The 14,615-nt window shown below is 52.0% G+C and overlaps 1 protein-coding gene across 1 annotated transcript; it reads left to right on the forward strand.

Annotated features, from left to right (window-relative positions):
* Window positions 1-1,014: 1,014 nt before the first annotated feature.
* Oxtr (oxytocin receptor) lies at window positions 1,015-13,634 on the forward strand. Its single transcript, XM_038320827.1, has 2 exons — window positions 1,015-1,939; window positions 13,387-13,634. The coding sequence occupies exons 1-2, from the start codon at window positions 1,015-1,017 to the stop codon at window positions 13,632-13,634; spliced, it is 1,173 nt and encodes a 390-aa protein (XP_038176755.1).
* The last annotated feature ends 981 nt before the right edge of the window (window positions 13,635-14,615 follow it).

A 14,615-nucleotide genomic window follows, 5' to 3' on the forward strand; every position in this document is an offset into this window, starting at 1 on the left:
AGCCCGCGCATCTCTGAGGCCATCTGCTGCGGTGCAACTTCCCCAGTGGCGAGGCAACTTTGGGCTAACCTGCAGGCTCTTTCCAGGTGGCTGGGTCCTGCGCACCGCACCTTGGGGACAGGATGGCTAATACCAGTGCGACCATCAGTTTCTGAGGGAAGGCTCTGGCGCCTCTCGCACTTCTGGTTCCCGAAGGCGCTCAGGGTACTCCGAGGGACTTAAAAGTGACAGTTCGTACGACGAAACAGCAGAGCTTTGAGGCTACGGGTTAGGGGATCCTGTGAGAGGTGGCTACCCCAGAAGTTCCTCTCATAGCAGTCCTTCATCCTGGGGTGCTAGGCTCATAGGCAGGAGTCCCTCCCTCCGGGACCCGGGGCTAAGTGTCTTGGATGTGAAGAAGGTGCAGAAGGATGTGCTTGAGCTGAGCTTTTGGGGAACCCCAGGAAGATGTACCTGGAGTAAAGCTTACCAAGATGGGGGCTGCCATGGCTGCCCATTAGGAGGTGGCTGTGTTACTGTCCTGAGGGGAGAGGTGTAGGTTTGGGGGCTCTCTAGGGGGATTGGGGCTAGGAGTGGGGTCCCTGCTCTGGGGAAAGCGGTTAATCGTGCGCCTCCTCTCTCCGCAGGTAGGGAGCCTATTACTTTCCCGGGACCCACGCTCAAGCGCATCTGCAGAGGTTCAAAGGAGGTCTGCATCTTGCAGAGACTCAAAAGAGATCCGGCAAACCGGGATTTCCGCGGTGGTGGCTGAGCAGCCCGGTGGCTGGGCTTGTGTCCTGAGACCCAGGTAACTTCAGATTACCAGAAAGGGGCCAGGCACTCCCCCCCACACGCGTCCTAAAAGAAGCGCAAAGGTCTTCTCATTGCCCTCTCGGTTTGTTTCAGGGCGGAAAGAGAGAGATCAGTGCCCGGGTGCTCCCGCAGACACCTGGACAGCGCATCGGGCCCCGCCCCACGAGCCACGCTTTAAAGAGCAGCAAGGCCGGGTGCTCCCTCGCTGTCGCGGTCACGGTCATGGAGGGCACGCCCGCAGCCAACTGGAGCATCGAGTTGGACCTCGGGAGTGGAGTGCCACCGGGGGTGGAGGGGAACCTCACAGCCGGGCCACCGCAGCGCAACGAGGCCCTGGCACGCGTGGAGGTGGCGGTGCTGTGCCTCATTCTGTTCCTGGCGCTGAGCGGCAACGCGTGCGTGCTGCTGGCGCTGCGCACCACACGCCACAAGCACTCGCGCCTCTTCTTTTTCATGAAGCACCTGAGCATCGCCGACCTGGTGGTGGCTGTGTTCCAGGTGCTCCCGCAGCTGCTGTGGGACATCACCTTCCGCTTCTACGGGCCCGACCTGCTGTGTCGTCTGGTCAAGTACTTGCAGGTGGTGGGCATGTTCGCTTCCACCTACCTGCTGCTGCTTATGTCGCTCGACCGCTGCCTGGCCATCTGCCAGCCGCTGCGCTCTCTGCGACGCCGAACCGACCGCCTGGCGGTGCTGGCGACGTGGCTGGGCTGCCTGGTGGCCAGCGCGCCGCAGGTGCACATTTTCTCGCTGCGCGAGGTGGCGGACGGTGTTTTTGACTGCTGGGCTGTCTTCATCCAGCCTTGGGGACCCAAGGCCTACGTCACGTGGATCACGCTTGCCGTCTACATTGTGCCCGTCATCGTGCTGGCCGCCTGCTATGGCCTCATCAGCTTCAAGATTTGGCAGAACCTGCGACTCAAGACGGCAGCGGCTGCGGCGGCAGCTGAGGGGTCTGAGGGATCTGCGGCCGGTGGAGCCGGGCGTGCAGCGCTGGCTCGGGTCAGTAGCGTCAAGCTCATCTCTAAGGCCAAGATCCGCACAGTGAAGATGACCTTCATCATTGTACTGGCCTTCATCGTGTGCTGGACACCTTTCTTCTTCGTGCAGATGTGGAGCGTCTGGGATGTCAATGCGCCCAAGGAAGGTAGTGCGGGTGGAGAGAGGAGAGGGCGGCAGGGGTAGGCCCTAGTTCTGCTCTCTGTATTTTCAAAGGTCTGGGGTCCTCCTGGGTATGACCTGGTTTGACATCATCATCCCCTGGTCCATAAACTTTGAGGAGATAACCTCTCTGAGTCTCCAAGACTTAAAGATTTTGCAGCATGGAAATGCCCAAGAAAGTACGAACTCTTGCCAGAATGCAGGCAAAATCCCCAGAGCAGGCCTTGGACAATTTTCAGGGTGAAAATCCTTCTTATGGAGGTGGAAACTGAGGCAGGGGATTGTCTTTCCCACAGAGAGACAGAATGGAGGTGGGTTTCCAACCCAGAGCACAGGCTCAGGTTCCTACTTTGAGTTCACTTTAAACGGTACTACTTTAAGTTTGGATAGGGTCGACCCCAGGAAGGGACCTTTGGTCCTATGAAAGCGGAAGAGCTGTCCAATGAAAGCTGAATGAGTCTCCCGAGACAAGCTGCAGAGCCTATCACCAGGCAGAGGCCACGGAGAGGCAAATACCTCCCAGGCTTGGGCAGGAACAGAGTTGGGGTGCCCAGGACTGACTTGATTTTGGGAGAGAGGAAGGGAGCCAAGAGGACAATGCTCAGCCTTGACGGGGAGGCAGTGTGGTTGCCACACAGGAGGGAAGAGCCTCCCACCTGGGAGACCACTGAGGTTATAGGATAGTGCTCTGAATTTGTTAGCCACCTGGGAGCTGGGAAACAGCAGTCCCGGCTCTGGGCCTGTGGTTTGTGCTGGGTACCAGGTGCAGCACCCGGACAGCCTCACCCCCAATCTCACCAGTCCCCGTGACTTATTTGGAAAGAGCAGAAGCAGTCATCATGTGTGGCCCTGCCTTACATCTTTTTTGAAGATTAGCACAGCCCACATCTGTGCGGGTCTGGTCTTCACAGACCTGGCAGAAAGGACTTAGCTGCGCTAACCCTGGATAGTGCAAAATGGTATTATGGATATAAACACCGCTGCTTCCAACACCAAACCCCTCCGCTTGGGAAGCTAGGCTCTCAGGGCAGGTGACCTGGAAAGCACAGACCCCGCCTTCACATGGCCCTCTGCTTTGCTCCGTAGTGGCCAGGACCACTGGTCACTCAGCATTTACTGAGGGCCTGTGCTAGACGGGGTGAAGATGCTATATGGACTCTGTCCATCGTGTGGCCTCTGTTCACATATTCCAATGGTTCAGAAAAGGGAGGTATGTCTACTGGGTTATACAGAAAGTTGGGGGAGTGGGCAGAGCAGGAGCTCGGAAGGAGTTTCCTGAACCAGGGTTCTTAGGAAGGATCACGGCCAGGGAGCTGAGGGAGGTGTGAGACTGAAGTGGGAGTTCCCAAACCAGGCCCCAGGCCTAGCTGCTTCCTCAGCGGAACTGGAGGATTCTTAGCCCATGTGGAACAGAGGGATCTCCAATGCCAATGGCTGCAGATGCTAGATGGCACTCCTAAGGGCAAACCTGGGGGATACCTGCTTTATTGGCAATTTTTCTTATCTCTGTAACAAGAGCAGTGGAAAGAAGAAGGGTTGATTTTGGCTCACAACGTGAGGTGGCTGGTCACATTGCATCCTCTGCAGAAGGCAGACAGAGTGGATGCTGCTGTCTAGCTTGGAGTCTCCTTATCTGGTTCAGGCCCCACCCTATGGATGGTACCACCCATATTCGGGGTTGGTTGGCCCTCCTCGTGTAAACCTGGAAATGTCACCCTCACAGACATGTCCACAGGTGTATCTACTAAGTGACTAAATCTTGTCAAGTTGAAAATGAGAGTTGATCCTCACACCTGGCATCCGGCCCTGCCTCCTGTCCTAACTGGCTCTGAGATGCTGGGTCAGGGGTCCTTTTGTCCCTTGACCCACTGTGTCTACCTCTGAGGATGAGGCCACTTCAGTGCCTGTGGTGACCTTGGAGGGCCTGACTTTTCAGTAACCTAGCCCTGGGGAAAGCCGTAGGGAAGGTGGGCAAAGGGACACCAGGCAGCCTTTTCCCTTCTTGGCCCTGGAACACCTTCCAGCTTGGTCTGCAGGTTATACATCGTGATCTGATAGACAGGTCTCGGCTGTCTTGGCTTCTGGAGGAGGGTGGTTATGCACACTTCTGTGCTTTGGGCTTGTGTTGTGCTGTTTCCCTGGGTTCTGCTGCAAGTGACTTTAGTCCTCCAGGTCTCAAAGGTTTGATTAATGGTATAAAAAAGACTCACTGCACAGCCTTTCCTGTTTGACAGATGTCTGAGTGGGCTGGGAGCAGTGAGAAGGTAAAGGCAGCATGGAGTCCCTGGATCTGGATGCTTAGCCTGCAGCTTGGGAGGCCTTAGAATTGGGGAGCTAAGCCTGGGCCACAGCATACTCTTTGCAGAGCCTGGGTTGGGACTGGATCTGAAGCCTGCTTGCTTTGACCCCACCTCATGTTCTGGCAAGTTAGAAGCCAAGAGAACCAAAGGCTCCTCTTAGTGCCAGGGCTGTAAGGGGATCATTCCCTAGACTTCATTAGGCCCTGCTGACGGAAGTCCCTATCAGAGACCTGTTGCCACCTGTAGGACTGGGGCCTCTCACAGTGTCAGGCCCATTCCTGTCTAAGCAACAGGAATGACAGCCATGATGGAGCAAGACTCCTTTTCTGGGTATCAGTTCCGGTTAAGTGAGTTGTTAGACAAATGCTCACCTGTGTGTCCACTGTGTGTGCCTGAACTCTCTAGTTCTCACCAAACTCAGCATTAGATGTATCCAGCCTGAACACAAAGAGACTGATGCTCAGAGAGACAACTCTTCAAGATCTGTGCTGAGTCAATAGTAGGGCCAGGATCTGACCCCATATCATCTCCCACTGGAGATGAACAGACTGAATTGCTCCCCTGCACCCCACTGTACCAACCGAGGACAACCTCAGCATAAGGATTTCCTGGGCCCTTGACAAAATACTGGTTTGTGGGCCCCATGGAAGACCCATAGAGACAGAGGAGACACTGCCTTGCTGGTTCCACTACGACCATGACACGGTGCTCTCAGCACTTCAGGTCCCCCACCCCATTGCTTGGAATGCAATTGCCTTAGCCCCAGCCCTCATTATCTGTGTTCCCCTTTTTCTTCTTGGCTAGAAGCATGACTTTTCACCTCACCACTCTTGGTAGTTTGGGACAGATCACCTTGTGTGTATGTGATTGATTATGTGTACAAATGTATACACGTGAGTATCTGCATGTGTGTGTGTGTGTGTGTGTTGGTACATGTTTGTGTGTATGCACATGTGTTCATGTGGGTATGGGTGCATAAATGAAGGTGTGTTTGTGTGTGTTCATGTTGGCATGTGTGTGTTTATTTGTGTGCTTATGTGGGTGGGTGTGGGCTTGTGGGCGAACCTCTGTACATGTGTGTTCATGTGTTTGTATGTGTAAGTGTTATGTCTTCATATGGGTATTGTGTGATTTTGTTTGTCTTTGTGTATGTATGTGTGTTCATGTTGGTGTGGTGCATGTCTGTGTATGCCTTGTGTGTTTGCTTATGTAGGTATTGATTTGGGCATATATCTGTGTTTGTATGTTCATGTGTATGTGCATGCGTTGTGTGTTTGCTTGTGTGGGTGTTGGTTCACTTGCGTGTGTGTAGCATGTGTATGTGTGTGTACATGCTGTGTTCACGTGAGAGCAGGTGCATGTGTATAAGTGACTATGCATATGTACGTGTAGGTTCTCATATGCTTGTGTACATGTGTGTATGGAAGCCAGAAGTCACCCTTATGCAGTGGCTCTGGTGCCTTCTCTTTGTTTTTTGAAACATTGTCTCTCACTGTCCTGAAACCCACTAATTCAACAAGGCTGCCTGGCCAGTGAGATCCTGTCTTCATTTCCATCTGCAAGCATGTACCACGGTGCTGGCTTCTCAACATGGGTGCTGGCGATCTAACTCAGGTCCTTGGCTTCTAAGGCAAGCACTTTAACAGCTGAGCCATCTCTTCAGCCTAATATAGTGTCTACTTCTTAAAAATAAAAAGCAAATTTTAACAAGTACCAGGGCCTTAGGGAGCCAGTGAGAGGTGGGACCAGTTTTGAGAGCAGGGGTAGCATGGTGGGCTGTGGCAGTGGGTGGCAGCTGGCTGGCCTGGGATGCTGAGAAGCAGGGTGAAGGTGAAGGAGTGAGCGTCTTGCTTTCCCATAGTGGGAAGGCTGGTGGGAGCAGGGAGGACCTAGCCCTGGTCTTGGAAGTATCGCAGTTGAACCCTTGGTGAGGGAACGAGGAAGAGAGCAGGTGTCTGCAGTGTCCTCTTCCTGGGCTGCTTGCTCCTGGGTCCTAGCCACTGGAAGCAGTGGCTTTCCTTTCAAGCCACACATAGCCAGGAGGTGGCGCTTCTGGGACGGGCTTCTGTCCTCTTGGCCACACCTCACACCTGAACAATCCCTCTGGCTTGTTCTCTCTCTCCCCACTCACCTCACTGTCTGAGTGTGAGCTTAATTTTCCCAGAGGGAATTGCATCTGAGTCCAGTCACCCTGCGAGCAGGCCATGTCCTGTCATCTAACAGGGAGATTGTCTTTTTGCCTTTCCGATGTGCTAGTGGAGGCGGCCGGTTTATCAAGACTTCCTGTCTGCTAATTTCATGCTTCAATTCAGGTCAGTCCCTTATCGACCTCTTTCTATTTTCCAGTCTCTGCTTGCAACCAGGGGCATGGCCACAAATGGGGCAGAGTCTCCAGCCAAGAAGTATAAAAAATAGTGAGAACATGGTGGGATGATTCCACACTAGAAGTATTCATTTTCCGTAGGGGCGGTAGCTGATTCTGTTGCCCTGGGGGAGAACTCCGGAGGGTTTCAGAGAGGAAGCAGTGTTTGAAAAGGTTTCTGAGGGCTGAATAGGAGCTTATTGTACAAAGAGGCAGGTTCACATCTCATAGTTGAAAGCATAGACAGTTGCTTTATTATTTCTCCCTGTTCTCTCTCCATATGAGTTGGGCTAGTTGGAAGGAATTTTAGCTGTGCAAGATTCCCTGAGGTTCTGGTTAAAAGACTGGTGTGACTGGGCATACGGAGGGGCGGAGCCTCAGAGTCTGCATCTCTGGCATAGGACAGGTAATGCTGGGCGGTGCCCATGAAGCCGGCCACCAGCTACCCTTTGAGTAGCAGAACTGTAAGACATAGTCTGTGCCCTAAGCCCGCCACGTGCCTCCTGCATGCTTCCATGATGAACTGTTCCTCGAGAATGGGTGATGTGGAATACACAGGGAGGTCTGGCTTTTCTTCTTCAGCCCAGCACACCAGCCTCACATGTTGGCCAGATGTGGCCAGAGCCCGAACAAAACCCATTTTAACCTTGGTAACCTAGATACTCTTCACAGCCCTGAAATGCATGGAGCGACTATACCACAGAGAGTTCTAGAAGGATCATAGTGGTAAAAGCTCTGTCTTCGCAAAGATGCATCCTGTGGCATCTCCCGGGACCCCACCTTTATGTAAACATTTATGTATACATTTAGAAGGAACATTTTGAAAAGCCTTTCACAGACCTCCTGCCACACCCCACAAGTCTGTGTGGTAATAGGGGCTTCCCCCAGGTTCTCCATATTCTGGGGGAGGCCTTGCCCAGGAGTCTGGCTTCCTGGGTGCGAATTTTAGGAAGTGATTGGTGGATGTGAGTCAGAGGAGAGGAGCCATAAGCCTTTGTTTGTACTATGTGGGAATGCCGGGGTTGTCTCAGGAACAACACAGCCTGTAGGGGCTGTGGCCAGCTGCCTGCCAGCTGTCCTGGGCTAATTTGGGCCCTGAGCGCAAGGCATAGTGAGTGCCCGGAAGTCCAAAAAGGGAGGTTATAGGGGTGTAAGTAAAGCTGGCCTGGTGGAGGTAGAACGCCGGCTGTTGTCCCTCCACAGCCCTCCTGCCTCCTGCCCTCCGTGAATCACAACCCTGAGGCAAACGCGCGGGCAATTCTCCAGTCGGGTGCACGGTGCTTAGGACCAGACTCTGGCTAGGGATGTGAGGTTGCTTTGGCCCATGCCTCTACCTCGTTGGGAGCCCCCACTCGCAGGTGTCCCCAGATCCAAGCTGGTCCAGCCGCTCCCCAAATGCTGCCTCTCTCCTTTTAGTTCAGAGCTGGTCATTTCACCCAGTCTGTGAATCGCTGTGCCCAGGAACCTGATGAGCTTACATGGGTCCCCAGTGCCAGCTTGGCTCTGGTAAGGATAAATGAATTGGATTCAGAGGATAGAGAGATATTTGGCCTCTTCCTCCCCCAGGTGGCTTCCGGGTAAGCGGATGGCCCATTACTCCCTCTTATTGTCCCTTGCTGGCAGGGACCAGCCATACCAGGTTGATAGCCTGGGCACCTGCCAGGGCCTCTGCGCATGGGAGGAGTGAGATTTTTATTTCAGGAGAGAGGAAGGCAGGATCTTATAGCTGGCTTTCCCGGCTCATCCTGTTTGCCGAAACCTACCCTGCTGGGCTAATGGCGTAGCTGGCAATGTAAGTTTCTCCAAATGGATTCTCTTGAGTCTCTCTCATGAGTACATCCAATCCGAGGGCTCTGGTTTTTTCTCTGTTTTAATTTTTGAGAAGTATTAGAGGAAAGGCAGCCTCTTTAACTGACCTCTGATCAGAACCCCGACCATGGACTTAAATACATGACAATAGCTGACCCATCATTTATTCTTTATCCATCAACCGCCGCAGCAGCAAGTCTTTTCACGCTAGCCTAAGACCCTCTCCATTCCCTCTCTTTCCTGCGCGACCTTCAGTGTCCAGATGAGGGAAACAACACTCAGAGGGCTGACAGGGCTTGGAGAGGACTCGGGGAGGGAGGGGCTTAGACCTGGGGTTTTGGGAGGGGCCTGCATTCCAGACACCACTCTCCTCTAGGTAGATTCTCCAGGCTCAGGTCTCCTTCTGTGAACTGTGCGTGTCTCTCCCCAGGTGACTTCTGTGTATACCTCCATCCTGGCCTCGGGACCTCTCTTATCTCTGTTCTCACTTCACGATGGCTCTGTCTTCTGAGAAATGTGACAGGAGACCAGGCTTACCAGGATCTTGCAATCTGGGATATCTCTGCAACAAAGATAGATGAAGGCTGGGTTCCTGACATTGATGACATCACTAAAGCATTCATGAAATGTGGTAACTCCTTTGTTCCGGGGGGGCAGGAGTCCCCCCCCCACTGTGAGCCCTAAGCAGCCTGCACTCTGGCAGCTGGAGAGTAAGCTCTGAGTCCTGAAGAGCTGAAACAAGCATTCCATTTTTGAAGAGGTGGGACCACATCATCCTCTTCCTGAATGGGTGGGACCGCAGCATCCTCTTCTTGTGGGGTGGGACCACAGCATCGTCTTCTTGTGGGGTGGGACCACAGCATCCTCTTCTTGTGGGGTGGGACCACAGCATCCTCTTCTTGTGGGGTGGGATCGCAGCATCTTATAGCCTACTGCACGTGCCTAAGGGCAGAGGTAGGTCAGTCAGCCTCCCTAAAGTGAAGATGTGTCTAACCTTTTGACTTCTTTGGGAAACACTGGACAAAGAAAAAATTGTCTTGGGTTACATGTTTAGATTTCAATGACGTCCAATTCACAGCCTGCAGTATTTGAAAGCATACATTTATGTGACACTGAGACACGATGGTGTCATCGGCAGAGTTCATACTTGGGTAGTGCACAGTCAAGCTTCAAAAATACTAATGGGATGCATTAAGTAAGTTTATGACTGTGTTGGTCTGCTTTCATAGCTTTCCTGGGCTACGTATAACCTGCTAGCTGTAGGCTAGATGCCCCTGCAAGCTTTACACAACTAGTCTGTGAGTTGGGAAAGAAGATAAACATAGGCAGGATCTCAGTGTGGGAGCGAGCTAAGGGATAATGTGGGCCTGGTCCTCCAGGCTGCAAGGCTGGTAGGTAAGCGGAAGGCAGAGAGGACAGTTTCATATATGCCCAGGGCACTGAGAAAGACACTGAGAGCCCAGGGTGCTTGTATCCACTGTGAGGTATTTGTTCAGTGGTGGAGTCGAGACCCCACCCCCATCTCAAAGTGCTTATGCCTACCAGAAGTTGAGAAGCTTGTAGAGTTGTGTAGTTTCACCCTGTGGGCCTTTAAGCCGGCACAAGTATCTACATGTCTTCTGGCCTTCTTGGCCCAAGACCCACACTCTGGAACCAGTCAGTGACAGACACAGCCAGATGGCTGTGAAGCATTGAGAAGTTCGGTTATGGGGTCCTGCATCTTGCCCCATCCCAGGGTGCTTCACATTTTCAGACACACAAGCCCGGGGAACACAAGCCTGCCTGTTTCCCATGCAGAAGGCTAACTCCATTGGGGATTGCAAAAGTAACGTGTGTATGAAGTGCACCCCATCATTGCAGGATGTGGGGGCTGCGCCTGCTGTCAAGGAACTTGAATTCTGAACCACACTTGTTTGTCAGACAAGTCAGTCTCACCACATCCCTGTGAGGGGAGCCTTGGCTTCCCATCTCACGAGGAAACTGAGGTACAGAGATGTTGAGTAACTTCCCCAAGAACACACAGCTCTAGAGGGAGCCAGGTTCCTGCCCAGATTTGTATGACTCAGAAACAAAGGCACGATTTGATTCTGTTAACTATAGGGTGAGGAGGGGCTTCTTTCTGTGGCCCACATGCCCTAAGTGTACTTGCTCTAGGGTCTTCACCCTCTGGGTCCTGCACTGTGCTAAGTGCACTTGCTCTGGCATCTGCATCCTCCTCCAGCACCCTGAGTAACTACCTACCTTTTAACACCTACCCCTCCAACAGGCTCTCCAAGAACTGCCTAAATCTTTTTTTTTCATATGGGATCAGATGACAAATACTTCAGGCTTTGGGATTCAAGGTCTTGTTTATGATTCTTCAACTCTGCCCCTGAAAGCAGCCATGGAAAGCCAGTGAATAGATGGCCATGGATACATTCTAATAAAACTTTATTGATAACAGTGCAAGCAGACTTTAACCCATGATCCATAGTTTGCTGACTATGGGTCCCTGCTTGTGGACACATCTGTCATTGGTGAGAAGGATAACGATCCCACTGGAGGTATTTAAGTGGTGTCCCAGGCAATCACCTCTAAGGACTCTGTATTTGTCCTAGAACAGAGGTATTCTCTGTGGTCCACACTGCCTGGGTGCATTTGTTCAGCCAGCCTTGACTTTGGGGCTGGATCTGCTAACAAGAGGTTGTTCAAAATCCAAGAATGAGAACCTGTTTTCAAAAGGAACCAGTTCTGTTCCTTTTGGGTGGGTGGGTATGGTGTGTGTGTGTGTGTGTGTGTGCCCTTGAGGGGTTCACCTTCCTTCTCTAACACCCATTCCCTTCATCTGTAAACCAGCTTGCAGACCGCTCTGGGAACTGCACCTTCCTGGGAAGCCTGGGGCAGAGGTGCTGACACAGACCGCCTGCATGGTCCTATCCCGTTGGAAAAGCACCATGCCCTGGGCTGACAATGTGTCCATGCTTCTGTCATTCTAAATGCAAAGCCACGATGTCAGTCGCTTCAGGTGACCCACCAAGCTTACGCAGGGAGAGGATCCATATCCAAAATACCTAGAACCAGAAGTCTTTCTCTGGATTTTGGTATATGTATACCTATGCAATGATCTGTCTTGGGGGTAGGACCTGAGTCTAACCATGAAATTCATACACGCTACATGTACACTGTACACATGCAGCCCACAGGGAATTTTACACAGGGTTTTTAGTGCTGTTGGGTTTTGACTGACACATCACATGAGGTCAGGTATGGCACTTTCCAGCTGGGGAATTGTGCCAACACACAAATACTTTCTAACTTGAGAGCCCTTGAAGTGCCGGGTTTCCTCATCAGGCCTGCTCTGATTATACCCAGCAGAATACAGGCTGGTGCCTTGGGGTCTGGCTATGAGATTCCCTCTCTCATTTCACCTCCATCTTCTCTGGGGCTGATGGTTTGTTTTATTGTGTTTGGCCTTTATTGATTTTTGCCTCTTTTATGATTTGGCCATAGTCTATTTTTAGTCTTGTGGGTGATTTTAACCTTAAGGCATCCCACCACTGTTCCCTGCATTCTCTTTACCCAAGCAGAAGCAAATAGAAAATCCTCTTTCATAAAGATAAGCGGTCTGATCATGTTGGCTTTTCTCCCTCTGTTATTCTCTCTTTGTTACTGTTTGAATTTTAGGGATTAGATGTTCTGATTTGAATTTCTGAAAACAATTTTTTGGCAAGATTCATTTATTTTTAAATTTATTTATTCTTATTTATTTGTTTATTGTTTGTTTGTTTATTGTAGTTGCTTCTGTGCCAGTTGGCACACTTATGAACTGGGTCAGTTGCTCTTACATTTGACTGCTATTCAGAACCCCTGAGGGCCTGTTCCGCCATTGCTGAGTGTCTCCCTCGGGCCTGAGGGCCTGTTCCGCCATTGCTGAGTGTCTCCCTCGGGCCTGAGGGCTTGCATTTTATCCACGTTTCCAGGAGCTGCGAAGCCCTGGGGTTCCACTCTAAGAACCACCCGGGCTTCCCAGCCCCTTCTCTTCCATGGCTGCTGGGGACGTCATTGGCAAGCCTCTGTTCTCCACACCCAAGTCCTGCCACTCCTGCCTCCCAGGGGCGATCTCTTTTCCAGGTTGAGCTCTTGACTTCTGGGGTGAGTTTTGGAAGTGTTTCCAAAAGGTAGAAAACCAGGGGGTTTGCCCAGCCCTTCCTGGGATCTTCCTCACAAGTGTGACAGTCTTGTCTCCCGGGGTGTCCAAAGAAGTCACCTAGTCATCTCTTGTCACACTCTCCATTATTCAGACTTGAGGCCAGTGAAAGAAACCTAGATTTTGCTTTTATTCTCTCTGCTTGAAAGAACCTAGGAATTAGTTTGTCCCTTCATTCTGCTGTCGATTGGGTCCAGTGGGTGCCTGGCACATGTTGACAACCACCACATCTTACTGGGCACACTCTTGTGAACCTGGTACTTCTTGAATCTTGCTGGCTTCCAGGCAGGTTGGGAATTCTCATTGGCCCGTGTAAATATGGAGGAACTGAAGCCTCGGGGAGATATGGGGATTAGATATAGTCATAGGTACCGGCTGAGCTATGCAAATAGCTATGCAAATGAGGTCTGAGTCGCCTGCCCACCCCTGCCGGTGTTCTTTGGTATCAGAGTAGCAGGCACTCAAGCATTTGCTGGGTGAAGGACGAAGGCTGTGAGGCATAGAGCTCCCACTGAAGGAAGGGGGCCTTCAGTTCCTGGGGAAGCTGGAGTTCAGAGAAAGGGCGAGGGACCTTTAGGGCTGCACTGAGCCCTAGTTAAACTGGGGAATGGGCCCTGAGCAAGTCTGTAGAAGAAGGACATTCTGTACTTGTTTGGTACTTCGTCTTGTGATCCAGCCTGTGGTACCTGAGATTGCTATTGCAGGGACAGCCAGGAAGGCCTGGGATGGTCCCAGAGTGACCCCTTGTTCTCCTTTCCTCCCGACCCACCCTGCAGCTTCTGCGTTCATCATCGCCATGCTCTTGGCCAGCCTCAACAGCTGCTGCAACCCCTGGATCTACATGCTGTTCACAGGCCACCTCTTTCACGAACTTGTGCAGCGCTTTCTCTGCTGCTCTGCCCGCTACCTGAAGGGCAGCAGGCCCGGAGAGACGAGTGTCAGCAAGAAAAGCAACTCGTCCACCTTCGTCCTGAGTCGCCGCAGCTCCAGCCAGAGGAGCTGCTCTCAGCCATCTTCAGCATGAGCCACCTGCCTAGCCCACCGCGCTTGCGGGGGTTATGCGGACTCCAGTCTGCCCCCTGGTGGCCGTGCGTGGAGTTGTATAAGGTGCCTATTGGTGTGTATCCCTCTACTCCTTGGGGTGGCTAGCCAGTGGGGACATATTCTGACTTGGGGAGGGGAAATGTCTCTATGGGAGATGTCAGTCACTCAGCCATCAAGAGGGTCTTCTGGGTTCCCACCTGTGCTTCTACTACCCCAACCAGAGTGCTCTCGGGTGGTGGGTGGGCTCTCCTGAACCTGGCTTTCATTCCATTATCTTTCTTGCTTGTTTATCTTGGGATCTTGTAAAAGGCAGTAAGCCATGGACTGGTGACCAGTCATGTGAGGAAACCCAGTGGGCTGGGACAAAGAATGGGAGATGAGGCTTCAGATACAGAGTGGTGCTGATTTCCTTGTGACCCAAGTTGTGTGGACATCCCAGTGTGTCCCAGGAAAACAATGGGAACAGGAGACTGAATCGTGAGGCCACCTGCCTCAGGAAGGCAACGAGAACACGGGCTGAAGTGATGAAGAAGCTGATGCTTGGTGAACATTTGGGAAGGAAAAAGATGAGAGTCATCCAGGACAGACAGGACTGGGAAGAAGTGTTTGTACACGACACTGACCCATGCATATGAGATCCTGAGGAACACACATGCATGTGTGTGTGCACACACGTGCAAGTAGCCCCCCCCCCACTCTGGAGCTGACAGTTGAATAGCAAGGTTGCAGAGTCCCAGATCAGTGTACAAAAGCCATTCATATTTCCTTACACTTCTGGTGAGCCATTGGAAAGTGAACTTAAGAGATCCTACCCATAACTGTACCAGAATGAATAAGGGAGGGCCAGCGTTAGCCGAGGAAATGTATGACTTCTGTCCTGAAAGCTGCAAACACCATGGAAGTAAATGAAAGGAGACTTAATAAACATGGACAACTTGTGCTTATGGATCAGAGATGTAAT

Source organism: Arvicola amphibius, chromosome 2 (genome assembly GCF_903992535.2).
Source record: "Arvicola amphibius chromosome 2, mArvAmp1.2, whole genome shotgun sequence".
Classification (NCBI taxonomy): Eukaryota; Metazoa; Chordata; class Mammalia; order Rodentia; family Cricetidae; genus Arvicola; species Arvicola amphibius.

Coding starts and splice junctions, on each gene's coding strand:
- Oxtr (XM_038320827.1), top strand. CDS start 1,015: ATGGAGGGCACGCCCGCAGCCAACTGGAGCATCGAGTTGGACCTCGGG. Junction 1,940..13,386: donor TGTCAATGCGCCCAAGGAAG/GTAGTGCGGGTG, acceptor CCCACCCTGCAG/CTTCTGCGTTCATCATCGCC.